Source organism: Phascolarctos cinereus, unplaced genomic scaffold (genome assembly GCF_003287225.1).
Source record: "Phascolarctos cinereus isolate Bilbo 61053 unplaced genomic scaffold, phaCin_HiC Scaffold_2;HRSCAF=192, whole genome shotgun sequence".
Lineage (NCBI taxonomy): Eukaryota > Metazoa > Chordata > Mammalia > Diprotodontia > Phascolarctidae > Phascolarctos > Phascolarctos cinereus.
The window spans coordinates 207,519,981-207,539,168 of record NW_027555625.1 but is presented as its reverse complement, the minus strand read 5'-3'; the positions used below and the strand labels follow the sequence as shown (position 1 = coordinate 207,539,168).

Below are 19,188 nucleotides of genomic sequence, written 5' to 3'. Positions count from 1 at the left end.
CCCAAGTCTGTGCACCCCAAGTTAAGAACCCTGGCTCTATTTTTTTTTAATTTCCCAGCTTTGCCTAATCCGTTGAAATCTCCCACCAGCACGATTAAACCCCAATAGCTTGGTTTCTCTCTGCACTCCCCTATACCACTAAGTTTTGTTCCTGAAAGAAACTAGTTGGATGACAAACTGCAGAGTGCACAGAGCAGTAAAGATCTGGTAGTACAGAGTGACATGCAATTGACCTTTGGTCAAGACCTTTTATAAATAAAGAATGTGTGTGTGCAGAAAGAGAGATAAAGGCACCAGTAACTTGTGAAGGAGAAGGGCCAGATAAAAAGAGAGAAGCAAGGGGGCCAAGAAGACAGAGCTTGGAAGGGCTCTTACGGGGGAAGGAAAAAAGGGAGAAAAAGGGAGGGTGAGAGACTGAAAAAGCTATCTTTCCAGTACATTTCTCCTTCCTCTAATTATATTGTCATTGTTATTACTCATCAGGACAGCAGCAATACATTCTCTCTCCTGCCATGGATATGATCTTTGGCAAGAACACGAAGGAACAGCCAGAGCCTTTGAAAGCCAAAATCAGAGGTAAGAAGTGGTAGATATGGTGGAAAACTTGGGCTGTCTCAGATAGATGAAATCTTTGGGCAAACTGAGGATAAGGAAGTCTGAGGGAGACTGGGCTAGGTACATGCTTGCAAACTCATAAATGCATATAAACCTATACATATACTTGCATATATAAATACCTTTATTTATCCATATACATACTTTCACATATTTGTATATAATTCATACGCTCATACACATCTACTCATTCTTCTTGAAGGTGAATACCCCTTACTAGACTTCATGCTTTATTCCCTTCATCCTTTAGCCCAGCATTGGGCATAGTAGGCATTTAACTGATTGATGTATTGGGTTCAGTTCAGGCCTTTCTCTATGATCTCTCTGGTTGCTGCCACTTTTATTGTATGTCCCTTAGGCTGTTGGGGAAAGTAACTAATTCTAAATTACCAGACAGGTACCTAAGTAGGTCAGTGTCACTCAAACCTGTGAGGCAGCAGCATAATTATATCCAATGATGAGAATAGCTCGTGTATTGTCTTTGGCTGCAGAACATGAGTGAGACAGAGGGAGGTTTTGGCCCTCTGCATGTTGGCATGGTAGTAGCTGGCTTGGTTGTCATTACTGGAGATAGTGGTACCAGTGGTACCATAATGAAAGAAGGACTGGCTTGTAACTAGTGTTTAGAGATTGGAGAATCTTCTTTCAAAATAAGACCTGTCAAGGCTACCTATGTGATCTTGGGCAATAATCATAATAATAATATGCTAGGGTTTGCAAAATGCTTTACATTCCTTAAGCAATATGCTTTCCATTCAGTAGAGTTAAACTCAAACGGGAAGGGTCACATATTAACTTAGAAAAATATAAATTAACTTTATCTATGTTGTATTGTACTTTATTTTATTAAACATTTCCTAATTACATTTTAATCTGGTTCAGCTACAAAACGCTGTAGTTTTACCTGAGCATGCTTTACAAATATTATTTATTCCATCCTCACAACAACCATGTGACGTAGGTGCCATTATTATTCTCAGTTTATACATGATAAAACTGAGGCTGAGAGATGTTAAGTGACTTGTATAGGATCACATAGGTAATACTGACAGATTTTATTTTTAAATATGTCCAAGAAGATTCTAGTAAGTGCCAGAGGCAGGATTTGAACTCAGGTTTTCCTGACTCCAAGTCCATCATTCTTTTCACTCTGCCACCTGATTCCCAATCATCTAACATCTCTAGGCTTCAGTTTCATCATCTGTAAAGTGGAGGGGGCTGAACTAGATAACCTTTAAGTTTCTTTCTAGCTCTAATTCTATAATCCTATGATCTCTAACTAATTGATTATCTTTCAACAATAAGAATAGAGTGTGGTAATTGATAATCAAACCTTTTTTTATGCTTCTCACTAGAGGCATAAAAATTGTTTTAGAAAACCAACTTTGGGGTGCAACTTTGGGCTTACTTTTGATATGCTCACAGTCCCGAGTGAAAACCAGTATCCACCTATTAAACATTCATTTCTGGTGTTTTGGATTTTACACATTCGAGGCTGTATGACTTCTGTTCATGTTATACTTCCTTCAGTGGCTCAGTTCTAATATCAAAAATGAAAGTAAAATTTTTTTTCTGTCTCTAGGTGAGCTGCCAACTTGGCTTCATGGGACTCTCCTGCGGAACGGTCCTGGCATGCACACCATTGGGGAGACTACATATAATCATTGGTTTGATGGTTTGGCCTTGTTACATAGCTTTACCATTCAAAACGGTAAGACCAACAAATCATCTTGGAAGGTAGACATAGCTATTTACTTAAGAGTTTCTCTCTGAATAATTCAGTTTAATAAACACTTATTAATTACCTATTACATACAAATCACTGTGCTAAGTGCCTAAGATGCAAAGATGAAAAACAGCACAGTTCTTGACCTTCAAGGAATTTACCATTTAATGGTAGTGGTGGCAGGGTGAGGATATAACATGTATGAAGATTGGAAGAATACAAGGGACCCAGTGATGGGGACAAAGTCAGAAAAAATTATCTGGAAAAATTTGAAGAGAGAGAGAATCCTTTCACCTGGAGCTATGGGGAAGGCTTCTCATAGAAGATCACCTGAGGTTGATCTTAAAGGAAACGATGGATTTCATCAAGCAGAAATGCAGAGGGGAGTGCATTCCAGGAATGAGAGAGAAATTGCCCAAATGCAGAGAGGGAGATGGAATGTCAGAGTTCAGAAAATAGTCAGTTTAATCAGTTTGACTAGAATGCAGGTGTCAGAAAAGAAATAATGTGAAACAAGGTTGGAAAGGTGGGTTATAGCCAGATTGCAGAGAGCCTAAAATACCAGGCTAAGAAGTTTGTGTGTTATTCTAGAGATGATAATGACTCACCAATGGCTTTCGAACAAGGGAGTGACGTGGTCAGTCATGTGCATTATTGGGTTGTCTTCTCTCAATAGCCTGAAGGAGGTGAAGGGGAAAGTCAGCCTTCCCTCTGCAGCTGTGGACTTATGCCTTGTTTTTTGAGTTAGCTACATACAGCACAAGTACCTTTGGTCTTGGACAGCTGAAGCTCAGAATCAGATCTAGAAAGCTCTCACAAACTCATAGACTTATCAAGCTGAAAGAGACCTCAGAGGGCATTGGCCTAGAGTCCAATCTTCTTTGTAAAGAATGAATCACATCCACAAGAACCTGGACAGGTGTCCATCCAGTCACTGCTCGAACACATTACTCACTCTGGACAGCTTTATATAACTTCTTTCTTACCATTCCTGTCCTGACCCCTACCCAGGCTTCCCCTTAAGTCTTCTTTAGGATAAATATTCCTTTCTATTGGACTTTGAATTCTGGTTTTTTGGTTTGTTTGTTTGTTTGTTTAGGAAATTGAAGTTAAGTGATTTGTCCAGGGTCACACAGCTAGTAAGTGTTTGGTCTGAGGCTGGATTTGAACTCAGGTCCTCCTGATTTCAGGGCTGGTGCTCTACCCACTGCACCACCTAGCTGCCCCCTTTTTTTTTAAATAATATGCTTTGATCTTCATTCAGACTTTATCAGTTTTTTCTCTGGAGTTGGATAGCATTTTTCTTTTCTTTTTTTTTTCGGTGAGGTAATTGGTGTTAAGTGACTTGCCCAGAGTCACACAGCTAGTAAGTGTCAAGTGTCTGAGGCTGGATTTGAACTCAGGTCCTCCCAACTTCAAGGCCAGAGCTCTATCCACTGTGCCACCTAACTGCTGGACTTTGAATTCTGAAGGGAACATGGTCACGAGGGGAAAGTGACCACCAGCCAGAATAAAAGGAAAATTAATTTTTTATTCCTGGTCCTTAGCTTTCTCAAAGAAGCCTCTCTTTCTAGTGTGGGAGTCACAAGCTGATTTTAAAAATAGAAAAAACCCCAAAAAACAAAAACCCACTCTCTGGCTTAGGTGAAATGATTGTTTTCATTAACCCAAAGTTTGGCCAGAGACTGTGAAAGTAAATGCCATAACTTATTTGTTTATTCCTTACCCTTCAAAAGGCACACACTTAATTATGCTGAATAATGAGCAAGAGAGGAGAATGCAGGAGTCTCTTCTCTTTAATCTTGCTCTGTAATGTCAAGATGGACTGTGGCCCATCTGTGAGGAATTCCAGAGACATGTTTCCTCTGAGCCCTCAAGTTCACTGCACTCCCAGCTTAGTCATTTATAAGAAGTGGTTGGCATGTTTACAACCCAACTGGATTCTATGTTTACATTTTGGGACAAACTAAATTCATTTTTTGGAAAAAGACCAGATCAGAGGCCCGAGGTATCTAATGAACGTAGTATTGGCGGAAACTCTCAGTATGTATAGATGTTTCATTTTCTTTTTCATCTCTTAATGACTTTTATTTGTCAGGATCATCATTTTATGGAGCATAAATGACAAAAGTAAAATTACTTAATCCCATTTTATACCAAATTAAACCCTTAACATAACTTTCATCAGTAAAATCAAAGCACAAAGATATTACTCAGCAAAAGCTTCAAAGTAGATTTTATTTATACATTTGCTCACATGGCCATGAAATTGTTGACAGTCCTTTGGAGGCAGCTGTGGTGCAATGAAAAGAGCACTGGCTGTGGAGTCAGCTGACCTGGCTTTGAGTCCCAGATTTCCGTCTTTCTACCAGTGTGACTTTGGGCAAGTTAAAGACCCTCTCTTGGCTTCAGTTTCCTCATCTGTAAAATAAAGGGCTGGACCAGATGACCTCTAAGAACCAGTCTAGCTCAGAATCTTTTGTCCTATGAGCCTGTCCAGGTTTCCACATATATTTTTTCCTATGATATTTTTATTGGTATAATTTGTTTTTACACTATTTAAACATTTCCCTTTACCCTTCTCTCTGCCCCCTCAGACAGCTATTCCTTACAACAGAATTTTTTAACATTGAACTAAACCAATCAACATATGGGGAAAAATATGCTGTTACATGTGATATTTCAGGCCCATGTACCTCTACCTCTGCCAAGGAGCAAGGGAGAGGTATCCTTTCATCTCTTCTTTGGAGCCAAGATTACTTTTTTATACTTTTGAAACATGATTTGGTTTTGATATTTCAGTCACTATGTATGTTTCCCAGCCTTTGCTTACTTCACTTTGCATCTATTCATGTGAGTCTTTCCAAGCTACTCTGTGTATATCATATTCATCAATTCTTAAAGCATAGTAATATTCCATTAACACGATTTTGTTTAACCATTCCCTAACTGATGGACATCCACTTTGTTTCCAGTTATTTGCTATCACAAAAGTGCTGCTGTGAGTATTTTGGTGTACATGGAGCCTTTCTTTTTGTCAATGATCTCTCTAGATGGTATATGCTTTGCAGCAGTGATTTATATGTCTAAAGTAAAGACTTCATATGTCTAAAGGCTTAATGCCATTCATGGGGGATTTTGAAGGAATAGCATATATAGGTGCTTTGTAGAGCTCACTGGTCAAATTCACCAAGCAGCCAATGTCTTTTATAGTAATACTCTAAGGATTTCTGTCTATGGGAATATGTGTACTTGCCTAGGGAGACAGAAGCAAATTAAAGACAATCCTATAGGACAGAGATTGACTTCCCTAAATTTCAGCTTTGAAGGTCTGTAGATTTAGAGCTACAAGAGACCTTAAAGGTTATCTAGCCCAAACTCTTCATTTTACGGATGATCAAAGTAAATCCCAGAGCAATTAAGAGACATTCCTAAGGCCATATATGGTGTGTCCTAAAAGTCTTAGTGGTGATTTAAGTATTAATAGCTTAAAAGGGTATGAAGATTTTTGGGTCACCCTGTAAGGTAGTAAGCAGCAGGACTAGATTTTGAACCTTGGCCCTCTGATGTACAATCTAACATTCTTGACCCTGCTCCATAGTCTTTGAAAGGGGAAGGAAAGGAGGAAGAGAAAAACCATTTATATAGCACCAACTATGTGCCAGGTGTAATGCTAAGCACTTTAGAAATATCTCATTTGATCCACCCAACAACTCTGGAAGGTAGGTGTTGTTCTAACACCCATCATACAGCTGAGAAGACTAGGGCAAAAAGGGGTTTAATTGACTTGCTCAGGGTCATACAGTAAGTATCTAAGACTGGATTTGAATTCAGGTCTTCCTGACTAGGCTCTGTGCTCTATCCACTGTACCACCTAGTTGTCTATTACCTTTTTTTTTGGTAATGAAAAACTGAAAATTATCTGCAAAATGTAGCCCACCATAAATGTTTATCAAGAGATACAGAGGGGCTCACTCATTTTCAAAAGCAGAGTGATCCAAAATCTATGCCATTCCTTTACAAATATGACCTTTGTAAGAAATTTGATTGAGATTTCAAAACTGACATCTTTCCAAAACAAGATGAATAAATGAATAAAGCATTTATTAAGTTCTGACTATGTGCAAATCACTGTGATAAGCACTTGGTGATACAAACAGAAAAGTAAGACAGCTCCTGCTCTTTAGGAGTTTACATTCTTATGGGGAAGATGATACACAGGAAAGGTTTCAGCTGCAAGTTAGAAGGAAAGGTGCCAGGGTCCTCAGGCCACAAGAGCAAGGTACATGGTAATGCCTCTTCTATAATGTCATTTCCAGCTGATAAAATTACATCAGTTTCTGTTGCTTGAACCATTTGACCACACCAAGGCCTTTGGGGCAAGAGCTTGCTATTCTGGGCCTTTGGCACTTTGTAGCACCTGCAAGAGAAGTGGCCGGGCTGCATCTCTGTAGGGATTGCTTTCCAGGATGATAGCTGAGGGTATGGGGCTGGAACCATTGCTATTCTCAAGGCTCTTGAGTTCAGGATCCTGGGTTGTCTCCAACTCCATTAAGGGAGATGGTGGTCAATGTGGTGGTAGGGACTTGAGTTGCCTGGTACACGCTGCCTCTTGTCGCTTTCTCTCCAGGTGTCCTGCTGTTTCCCAGTGATATTTAGTTTAAGAACTAAAAGGCCAGCTTTTACAAGCCTATATTTCTCATGAATTTCTCAATTTAATTCAATTCAACAAAAACTTATTAAACATCCCTGTTCTTAGTTGTGAGGAAGAAACAATGTTCAGATAAGACATAGTCTCTGCCCTCACTGAGCTCATTAATTTTTTATCTAAAACAAGTTAATGTTTCTATTTCATGAGGTAAACTTTCAAATTGACATTATCTCACTGTTATCCAAATAATAAAATGATCCCTCTAATTAACCAAGGTGAGAGACATAGCTGATTGATATCTCTGATGTGTTGAATGCCAAGGTTCCAAGTTACACTCCCAACCCCTGGTAGTAGGGTACTTTCTTCTAGTCCAGAAGAGAGAATAAGTATTGTCCTAAAGTCTAAATCAGATTCAAAAAGCTACCTTTAATAGTAATCTGAGGCCCTTTCTGAGTCTCTGAGCAGGAAAGGGGTGATCCATTAGGAAGTAAAAACTTACCAGTTGAGGAAAGGGCCACACAATTATAGGATTAGGAAACAGCCTAGTATAACGGAAAGATTGCTGGATCTGGAATCAGAGGTCCTATATTCAAATTCTGTTCTGCCACTTAAAATCTCTGTGATCTTGAGCAATTAATCAACACTTATTAGGTGCCTACTATATACCAGATACTAGGGTAGATGGCAGCAAGATTATCATCTTCCTTGTTAAAATGTTAGAGGGATACATGTTCTATTAAGATTAATCAGCTAGTTGTTGGGCAGTGGTTCTTTGGGTTTTATCTTGTGGTGCCATAATTTTTTCAAGTCAATATCTTGTTAGAAGGGGCAGCTAGGTGGCATAATGGATAGAGCACCGGCCCTACAAATCCGACCGGCCAAACATTTGACACTTACTAGCTGTGTGACCCTGGGCAAGTTACTTAACCCCAATTGCCTAAAAAAAAAAAATCTTGTCAGAGTCTGTGCTTTGCACAACTTAGTACTTCCATTTTAGGGTCATGTGGTACCATGGACAGAGTTCTGGATTTGAAGACAGTGGATCTGGGCCCCAATTCCAGCTCTATATGCTTTAAGCAAATCACTTCTTCTCTCTGGACCTCAGATTCTCCATTTGTTAAATGACAGAGTTGAACTAGGCTACCTCTGGAGTGCCTTCTAGTTCTGACACTATGTTTATAGGAATATATGAGCTAGAGCTGTAAGGGACATCAGAGATCATCTAATTCAATGGATTCAGTCAAAGAGCTGTACTTGAGGACCTAGGGCCACATGTGGCTTGGAGGCCACAGGTTCCCCATCCCTGATTATTCTAATCTAGCTCCTTTATTAAGGAAACTGATCCCCAGCAAGTCCCTAAAGCCACATAGATAGTAAGGGGACACAATTCTGTTGTACAAGTTCAGTGCTCTTTCCATAGCACCTGATACCTATGATGGATATTTAGACTTCAATAGAGAATACTTAGGTAAGAGGACACAAGTGCTGTTTTCAAGTATTTTTGAAGGACTGTGGAATGTGGAAGAGAGATCAGACTTATTGTGTTCGGTCTCAAAGGCAGAACTAGGAACAGTGGGGAGAAATTGCAGAAAAGCAGATTTAGATCCTTCATAAGGAAAAAAAAAGCTTTGAGCAATTAGGTCTATTCCAAAGTAGAAAGAGTCTGCCCCAGAGGTGATCCCTTTCACAGCTGGTCTCTAAGCACAGGCTCAATGATTACTTGTTAGGGTTGTTATAAAAAGGATTCCTGTTCAGGTTGTACTAGGTGGCTTCTCAAGTGTCTTCCATCTCTCAGATCCTATAAGGTCAGAGCAAACACTAATATACATAAGGACACACTGAGTATCTTCATTTGTCTTTCTCTGGACCCTAAGAATCATTTCCTTTCTAACTCCATGGTCAGGTGGAGTATGCTATGTTCTGGTCCTATGTGATACACATTGACCTCCCAATGGAGAGTCAGAGGAATCAGTCAGTCTGCTATTCTGTCAGTCAGCCAGTCAGAGGGGTCTCAGAAGGCCCTTTCCATCCTTCTTGCCCTTTCCTTTCTACCTCATGTGCATAAAAAATGGAAATAGGTGGTCTGCACCCTAGAAGTTCTAGAGTTAAAGAAGAAGGCTCTATTGATCCCATGAAGGGGGAATACTGAACTTAGTTGGTGTCCTTGTATGATATTAGTAACTATACTCACCATTCTACACTTCAGTGAGATGTTATGATGATAATGATAAATGTGATGCTACTTATGAGGGAAAAAATAGCAAACAAAAAGCCTCAATTATAATTATAATTATCTTCATCATCAAAGTATATTTGTGAAGCTCCTTTTCATAAGCAAGTAGGCATTTATGAGCACTTGGAACGCAGTTCTGGATCCTAAATCAATCAATAGAATATAAACTCCTTGAGGGCATACATTGTTTCCTGTTTTGTATTTGTATCTATGGGATAGAGTCAAATTGCACAAATGACATCAGTCAGATGTGGTCTCTGCCTTCTCATGTAAAAGATGATGCTGTTTATTAGTACCAAGGGAATACACAGAGAATCCACATTGAATCAAAGTGTAACTCATGTATTGGAAAGCCCCTTGCCCTCACCCCCTGGCACAGAACATGTCCATCAATTCTCTCTCTGGACTGGTTTTCTCACCTCAACCTACCCTCATATCTGCAGGTGTTGTTGTTGTTTGTCCTTTTTCCTCAAAAATGACCAACGATTAGCAGATACAAGCTTGTAAAGAAAGGCCACTATCATATAGCTACAGCTCAAACTCTCCCAGAGTGCTAGGGGTAACCTGTTGTTGGAGGAATCCACTCCTCCTACTCACCACTGTAGCTCCTGAGCCCCCAGTGGTATGCTTCCTATCCATACAAAATCATTCACAATGATGACCCCGTGAACTCTTGAAATACAGGACATTTATTTAAGCAATAAAACAAAGGCAAAAATAATCCAATACATTACAGTTACACAATAGAAAGCAAATGCAGGAATAATCAATACATAACAATACTCACATAAACCTGAGTCTCGCTCTCCCTTCAGCAGAAATAGTATCTATTGGGGAAAATGGACATATATACATAGATACATACACACACACACACACACACACACACACACACACACACACACACACACACAGAGAAATCTAGAAGGGAGAAACAGGAATAAGGCCAATTCATTTGTTCAGGGAAACTAACAACTTTGCCTGAAGTTCTTGATGTCTTTGCTGTCTATCTGCACCATACAAAGTTGCTTCTCTGCTTAACCCTGACTGGTCCTTAGTGTTCTGTTGTTGGGCAAATCAAGTTTCCTACTCTCAAAGCGATGAAATAGTAATAAGTTCTTTTAACTCATAACCACCCTTAAAAGCATTCCAAGGTATTGTTTTGCTTTTGTGATTATAAACAGTTCCCTTAAGCTGGATAACTGCAAAGGTCTCAGATTGGTTCTCTGGGAAATACAAAAAAGCCCAGCCAACTAACTCTTCAGTCACCAGGACGCTGCATCATACCATTAGCTTCTTCTAGCAGCAAGGACACAGAGCTTGTCTTTCTCCTCTGCTGTTCCCTCTCAAACCAGAGGAAGCCAACAAAGAACTACCAGGCACTTCTGAGAGGAATTTTCTCTTTCAAACTATGGGTGATGCTAAAGATAGGTGATAGATAGATAGATAGATAGATAGATAGATAGATAGATAGATAGATAAAGTTATTAAAATGCTAAGTGCTCAGGATACAAATAGAAGTCCCTGCTCTCGAAGAGTTTACATTCTGATGAGGGAAGACAACACATAAAGGGGAAAAGGTAAATGGCGAAGCAAAGTAGCATGGCTAGAGATGTCTGGGAAGTGCTGGTGAAGTGTTGAAACCAAAGAACATAAGGCCAAAGCTGGCCTATCAACACCAGGGTAGCTTTAGGAGTGGAGTCCCATTCTCAGGTGAGGCGGAAGTGGAATTCAGACTGTGTGCCTGGGAAATAAAGGGCATTCATGGAAATTCAGCTCTCTTCCAATGAACTTCAGCCCTTTTTTTTCTAGTCAGTTAGCAACTACCAGTGTAGCAGCTACAGCCATCCTATCAGATGGGTATTTTTGTCACACCCTTCTTTGTCTCATGAACCCTTGGCAGTGTGGTGACCATGGACCTCTTTTCAGAATAATGTTTTTAAATGCATAAAATAAAATATGCAAGATTACAAAGGAAACCAATTACATTGAAACAAGGATATACACATACCTTCCCATCTAAGTTCACAGATGCCCCAGAATCTATACATAGACCCCTTACAGACTCATAACACCAGTTTCAGAACCCCTGGGCTATTCCTCTCACCTAGCTTTTTCTGCTTGGTTCTTCACTACTCTTAATGTCTCAAATCAGAAACTCTTGGTTCTCAGGTATTCATTTCTATTATGATGTAAAACTCACAAAATCCAATTTTCCATCAGTTATGAAACCAAGTCATGCCATCATCTCAAAACAGCTATTTGATTTAGTGCTTTGTGAGTTTTAACCTGTCAAGCTCTAAAAATATTACATGCAAATGAGCTGAGCAACCACCATACCCCGCAGGCCAGGTCATTTCTCTGTTCTCATATAAGTCCTCTTCAGTTCTCAGTCCAGTCCTCCGAAAAGCTATTTCTTCAAATATAGATTTTAGCCATTTTCCCATGTACAAAAATTCTTTTTCTGTCCCTTTCTGCAACCAGACTATTCATATACAAAAGGGGTAGTAGTTTATGTCTTTCACATGTTGACTTAATCCTTTTTCTTTATACGACAGTTCATTTTCTTCCCCTTTTAGCAACCAAACAGCTGATATACAAAAGCATAAATACGTTTATTTATTCACATCAGATGCAAATCCATGCATTTGTGGGATAGGAGAAGGTGCCAGAGGAATTTTGTGGTCAGAGTGGATTGGTAAACATTATCATACATTTTATATATGACTGCAAGAACTTCCTGGAAGAGGAGAGATTTCAGGTGGAGCTACAGGAACTACAGAAGGAGTAGTAGTTCACAGTGACCTAGTGAAATGTGTAATAGTAAACAGTGAGCTCTATCCTAGTCTTAACTATTTCTATACCTATCTTCAGTTCAATTGAACAAACATTTATTAAAAGCTTTTATGTGAAAAGGCCTGTGTTTGGCACCGATGACACAAAGATAATATCACAATCCCCTGCCATGTTACACCTCCCCCACAAGAGTTCATTCTGCTAGTGAGATACAGCAGGTATTCTGAGAAGCATAATCCAAGCTAGGTAGTGACAGAGAAAAGGAGAGACACTGACAAAATGTTCCAGGAAAATCTGAGGTGGGAGAGAACTTTTGGATGAGAGAATCAAGGAAATTTACACAGGAGGAAGTAGCACCAGATTTGAATCTTAAAAGAAGATAAAGATTGTGAAAGTAAGAGATGAGGAGGGAGTGTGTTTCAGGAGTGAGCTCCCTGAGGGCATAAATCTGGCTTTATTTGTACTTGTAGCTCTTGCTAAGAGCCCCAGCACACGTTTCTGCACTTTCTAAGTACAAGAAATGTTTGCTAAATTGCATTGGACAGAAGCCAAAATAAAGCACTGAGAAGGTGCAACCCAGATCTAAAGGGTTTTACTTAGGGTTATACACAGGGGTGTGCTGGGGACAGCTCTTACTGGTTCTGGAGAGCTGATTGTTAAATTTTCAGTATAAGCATTTCCACCTCAAAAATCAGCAAATGCTACAAATCAGGGCTTGATTTGTTGTTTTGTTAATTGTCTAGACTTCAGAAAGTGATGGAGAAAACCCTAATAATATGTATCAAATCTGAGTGTATTCTGTGCTCATTTTTTCCCCTGAGAGACCGTTGTTAAAAATTTACCAGCATACCCCTGGTTACACGAATCAAAATGTTAGCAATCATTCCTTCAAGGCTAAATTCAAGTACAAGCCTATCCTGACCCCTCAGGTGCTAATGTCCAGCCCTCTGAAACTACTTTGCATGTACTGCATATATGCTTGTATTTAAGAGATAGAATGGCTTGTGTTTAGAGAGCTGCCTCATGAATCAAGTTAGAAAAACCTGAATTCAAATTTGGCATTTAACACATGCTAGCTACATGATCCTGTGCAAGTCATAGTAACCTCTTAGTGTCCCACGCAACTCTGCTACTGTATGTTGTAGGGTAGATACCAATCTGCATTGGCAGGAGTTTCCTTCCTGGGAGTTCCCATACCAATGAAATCACAGGTCCAGTACATGAAAATATTTTGTTTTCATTTCTCTGTGTTCTTATTGGCCCCTGTCCACCCCAACCCCACTATAGAATGTAAGTTCCTTGAGCAAAGAGACTATCTCCTATGCCTAGTACAGTGCCTAACACATTCTAGGCACCTAGTAAATGCTTGTTGAATAAATGTGTCTTACTTAGGAATATCAATATCAATACCAATATCAAATCAACCACAAAACAAGCCTTAACGCAATAATCAATAAGAAGCAAACAGTTTCTAAATTAAAATATCACCAAGCTGGTCAGATTCTAACCTGTTGTCAAACCTAGTTTTAGTACAGTTATTTCTCCCTAAAAGAAGTTAGGAAAAACATCCAAAAATTGCTTTAAAATAGTATTTCCATTAAACCTTTTCCAAAAGATCTGATTTTTATTGTCCTAGAGTGAAAAAAAAATATCCTTGGGGTCTGAGGTTAGGCTAATGCCTAGGGTTAGGGATGAAGGAGAAGCCAGGGTCAGGGCTAGGGTGGGGACTGGGAATGGATTTGAAACTGAGTCTGGGTCTGGGTCAGAGACTGCACAGCATAGACCCTTCCTCCACTGGAAATGTCCAAGAACCAACCACAAGGAAGGAGCTGGCAGCTATTGGCTTTGATTGATCTGATCTTCCTTAAAGATCAACCAGTTAATTATCTTAGACTCTGTGGGGACCCCATCTTTCAAACAATAAGGGAGATTCTTGCTTAGGCCTGTTACAGCTGAGACAATCAGAGAAGGCTTCATGCAAGAGGTAGAGCCATTTCAGTTGGGCTGGGTAAGAATTCAACAGGTTGGGGTGGGAATTCCAGGCTCAAGAAGCTGCCAGGGGAGCAAAGGCAGGAGGTGTGTCCTGGGCACAAAGCATAGACTAGTTTGGCTGGAGCATGCAGTGTGTGGAGGGGACTAGTTGGATATAAAACTGCAAGAATAGCATTGAATTTAGTCCAATTCCACATTTATTTTTACGCCTATTACATGCAAAGAACCTTTTTTAGAGGTAGCTGGTTTGGCACAGTGGATAAAGAGCCAGGCCTAGAATCTGGAAGACCAGCTTTTAAATCTGGCCTCAGGCACTTACTATTTTTGTGACCCTGGGCTAGTCATTTAACCTCTATCTACCTCAGTTTCCTCATCTGTAAAATGGGGATAACAATAGAACCAAACCCTACCCAACCCCCAAGGTTGTTGTAAGGATCAAATGAGATAATATTTTTGAAGCATTTAGCCCAGTGCCTGACATATAGTAGGCGCCATATAAATGTTAGCTATTATTATTATTCCAGGCTCTGAGGACACAAAGACGAACATTTCTTGGTACATTGGGCTAAGACATGAAGGAAAGGAAATAACTAAAACAAATTTTGAAGCACTGAAAACAGTCTGGGTCTGAGAAGATTCTGTTGCTTCTGTTCCAGGTGAAGTTCATTACCGAAGTAAATACCTCCGAAGTGACACCTACAATTCCAATATTGAAGCCAACAGGATTGTGGTGTCAGAGTTTGGAACTATGGCTTATCCAGATCCCTGCAAAAATATATTTTCCAAGTAACTACCTCTTTTAAATTGTGATCTACCTTCAGAAGCTCTCACTGTTAAAACAACTCTTTTTTGCTCCTCTGCTTATTCCTTCCTATCTTGCTTTGTAAGTCTTCTGTCCTTCCTCTGTCTGCCTCATCTGTTAAAGCCACACTATCACATGAACACTTTAGATTTGCAGCCCCAGGATCCCTTAGGCAAGGGATAAATTGTTATCTATCAGACCAGGGACTGCCAACAGGGCTACTGGCAAATAGTCAATTCAATTCCACAAACATTTAAGTTGAGGTTAATATGATAGATGTCTCAATTATATTCATCAGTGAAGGGAACTTGGGCAGCCAGCGAGCATAGATTCATAGAGTTCAGAAATATCCTTTGTTCCACCTCCTTCATTTTACATATGAGGAAACTAAGGCCTGATGAAAGGGTATTGACTTGCACATGGTTACCCATATAGGAAGTAACCTGGAAACTGCACGTGGATCCTCTGACTCCAAATAAAGTAATCTTTCCATGCTACTCATATTATAGATGAAGAATTAGAGACCCAGTGAAGTGACTTGTAAATAATCATACCGATAATAAAGAGCAGAGCTGGGATAGCAACAGTTGGCAGAACTCTGCCAAGAGGGAGATGGTTACAAGATCTTTCCCAGATTTCTCATCACATGCCTCTCAAATACAGAGCATAACTAAATAATACTAGGGGTATTGCGTGATCAACGTAAGTGCAGAGGCAGAGAATTTCATTTCCTCTTTTACTGGGAAAAGAGAGTTCATCTGGGGCAGCTAGGTGGCGCAGTGGATAAAGCTCTGCCCTTGGAGTTAGGAGGACCTGAGTTCAAATATGATCTCAGACACATGACACTTACTAGCTGTGTGACCCTGGGCAAGTCACTTAACTCCGATTGCCTCACCAAAAAAAAAAAAAAGAAAGAAAAAAAAAGAAAAGAGAGTTCATCTATAGGGAGTTCCCTCTTCTCTCTTACTTCACATTTCAAAATTCTTCTTCATCGTCCCCTATTCTCTCCCTTCCTTCTCTCTCTGATGGATAGGTGGCCTTTCTTCTTGCCAAGACCAACCACTCTTTTACTCTTAACTCATATCAGTCTCCTCCAGGAGCCTCAATCATTCCCTCTCTTTTTCTCATCCTCTGTCTCTCCTCCCCATGGACTACTTTGACTATGCCTATAAACACACTCAGATGTCTTCCATCCTTAAAAAAAAATCTGTCATTTGGACTTGCCATTCCCTTTTAAACTATCATCTTTTATATCCTCCCTCTTTCACAGCCAAACTACCAGAAAGTGTAGCCTATATTCATTGCCTCCATTTACTCACATATTACTTTTTAGTCTCTTATAACCTAGCTTTCTACTCCATCATTCAATTGAAACTGCTCTCTCTAAGATTACCAACAATCTCCAAATACAATAGTTTTACTCTTTTCTTATTATACTTGGTCCTATTCATCGCTCCCTCCTCCTGCACAGTTCCCTCTGTGGGCTTCTCTATAATTTTTCTCTTTGGGTTCTCCTACGTGACTTCCTGTTCCTTCTCAGTTACCTTGGCTGGATCCTTCTCTTCCTCCTTCCCACTCTGTGGGCATCACCCAACTCTCTTCTCTTTAATCTCTGTACTGTCTCCTTTGGTGGACTAATCTGGGTTATCATCTCTATGGAGATGATCCCTAATCCTATATATCTAGCCCTCATCTCTCTCCTGAAGTCCAGTCTCACATTACCAGCTGACAGTTATTTATCTCTATCTTCATATCCCACAGTCACCTCAAACTCAATATGTCCAAAATAGAACATGTTATATTTCCCCCTCAGTTCATCCCTGCTCCAGCTCTCCTTATTTCTATTAATGGCACCATCATCCTTCCAATCATCCAGCTTCAAAATCTTGGAGTCACCGTTGACTATTTCACTCCCCACATCCAATCAGTTGCCACATATTGGGAAGCAATAGGTGGTACAATGGATAGAGTGCTGTGCTTGGAGTAAGAAAAACCTGAGGTGAAATCCTGACTTAGATTCTTACTAGCTGTGTCACCTTGGGCAAGTAATCTAACCTCTATCTGCTTCAGTTGGAGCAGTTCAGATGAAGAATCTGTAAAATAGGGATAATAATAGTACCTACCTTGCAGGACTGTCGGGAGGATACAATGAGATAATATATATGAAGTGCTTTGCAAACCTTAAAGTGCTATATAAATGCTAGCTGTTATTGTTGATTCTTCTTCCACAGTGTCTCCTTTTCTCCCCATTTATACATCTTCTCCCCTAATGTAGGCTCTCATCACTTTGCACCTGGACTATTGCAATAAATTCCCAATTCTTCTCTCTCCTGTTAGTTTTTACTATTTTTAATTTAGGGGTAGCTAGGTGGCACAGTGGAAAGATTGCTGGGCCTGGAGTTAGGAAGATTCATTTTTCTGAGTTCAAATCTGGCCTCAGACACTTACTAGCTGTGTGATCCTGGGCAAGTCACTTCACCCTGTTTGCCTCAATTTCCTCATCTGTAAAATGAGCTGGAGAAGGAAATGGCAAACCACTCCAGCGTCTTTGCCAAGAAAATCTCAAATGGGGTCATGAAGAGTTGGACGTGACTAAAATGACTAAATAATAGCAATATTTAATTTCGTCTGCACAGATACCAAATTCGTATTCCTAAAAACAAAGATATGACCGTGTCAGTCCCTTACTCAGCAATGTCCAGTGACTATGTATTTGAGATCTTGAGGATAAACAAACTGCTCAAACTGCAGTTCAGAGCCCTCCACAGTGCGGGTCCCACCAACTTCCCAGGCCTGTTTAACATCACCCTCACGCCCTCTTCATGCCAGTCAACGACCAGCAAGCTGATTCATTTCCTACCACCATCCTTTCACACGTGCAGTGCCCCGTGCCTGCGTTTCTTACTTACCTTCATTTTACGGAACTCCTAATTTCCTTCAAAGAAGGTCACCTCTTACCAAAAATGTTTCCTGGTCTAATGTAATTAGCATTCTTTCTCTCATGAATTTACTTGCTTATGTGTATGTTGAATACTCTCCTGCTCTCTTTCTTTTCTTTTCTGTTTTTGGCTAGGCAGTGGGGTTAAGTGACTTGCCCAGGGTCACACAGAGGCTAGTAAGTGTTATGTGTCTGAGGCCAGATCCAAACTCAGGTCCTCCTGAATCCAGGGCCAGTGCTCTATCCACTGCACCACCTAGCTGCCCCCTCCTGCTCTCTTTCTACCTCCCAGTAGAATATAAGCTCCTCAAGGACCAGGTTAGTTTTGGGGGGTTTTCTTTGTTGCTCTTTTTGTTTGTGTCTAACACAATTTTTGACATTATAAGTGCTTAACGAATGTTTTTTTGGATTGAATTGAAGGACATTGGATCATAGATCTAGAAGGACATTGGATCATAGATCTAGATGTGTAAGCAACATTTGGCTAACCTAGTACAAGCCAGCCCAAAGGTGAAGAGATGCCCAAAGCCAAACAAGTAATAAGTGACAATGACATAATTTAAAACCCAGTCCTCTGATTTTAAAGTCACCATTCTTTAGGGGCAGCTAGATGGTGCAGTGGATAGAGCACTGGCTCTGAAGTCAGGAGGACCTGAATTCAAATTCAGTCTCAGACCAAACACTTGACACTTACTAGCTGTGTGACCCTGGGCAAGTCACTTAACCCCAATTGCTTAAAAAACAAAAATAAAGTCATCGTTCTTTCAAACGTACCTAACTACCTGTCATGGTTAGGTGACCTTTTCTGTTGTAATCTCCACCAGCAGAAGGATTAACAGCTGAAACACACATAGTACTCATTGTTCTCATGTCATAGAGCTAGAGACCTTAGAACTCATCTGGTTTGACCTCCTCATTTTACAGAGGAGGAAACTAAAGTTCAAGAGGGATAAGGGTGTGCCCTTCCAGGTCTAGGATTCAAATTCAATTCCTCTAATAGTATGAGCAAAAAGAGCCCTGGATTTGGAGCCAAAAGGCATGGGTTAAATCCTGACAACCTCTTGCTACTATGTGATCTTGGTCAAGTCATTTCCACCCTGCACACTGCAGCTTCATGACCCATAAAACAATGAGCATGAGACTAGATAGCCACTAATGTTCCTTCTAGCTCTAAATCTCTGGTTCTAAATCCTGTACACTTTCCACTCTACCATACTGTCTTTCTACAAGCAGGAGAGAGTGGAATTCTGTGATTTCTTAGTACCTTGTGCACCTTGACACCTCTTTAGCTTGTTCTAAGCTTTGTGAGAGGCACTGTGCTTTCTAGCACCCACTCATCAGATTAGACTGCTAGTTAGGGACTCCCAGGAGATTACTCTTCCTGAGCACAACAATTACAGTAGACTCTAAAATCTCTTCTCTGTGCTAAATGGTT

At 40.2% G+C, this 19,188-nt stretch overlaps 1 protein-coding gene across 1 annotated transcript in view; it reads left to right on the top strand.

The window, feature by feature from the left end:
* Window positions 1-295: 295 nt before the first annotated feature.
* BCO1 (beta-carotene oxygenase 1) overlaps window positions 296-19,188 on the top strand; it is a 44,830-nt gene continuing 25,937 nt past the window's right edge. The window contains exons 1-3 of the mRNA XM_020992714.2: window positions 296-576; window positions 2,198-2,326; window positions 14,670-14,799. Of these exons, the coding sequence (XP_020848373.1) occupies window positions 513-576; window positions 2,198-2,326; window positions 14,670-14,799 (323 nt within the window). The 5' untranslated portion in view covers window positions 296-512. The remainder of the gene's footprint in view (window positions 577-2,197; window positions 2,327-14,669; window positions 14,800-19,188) is intronic.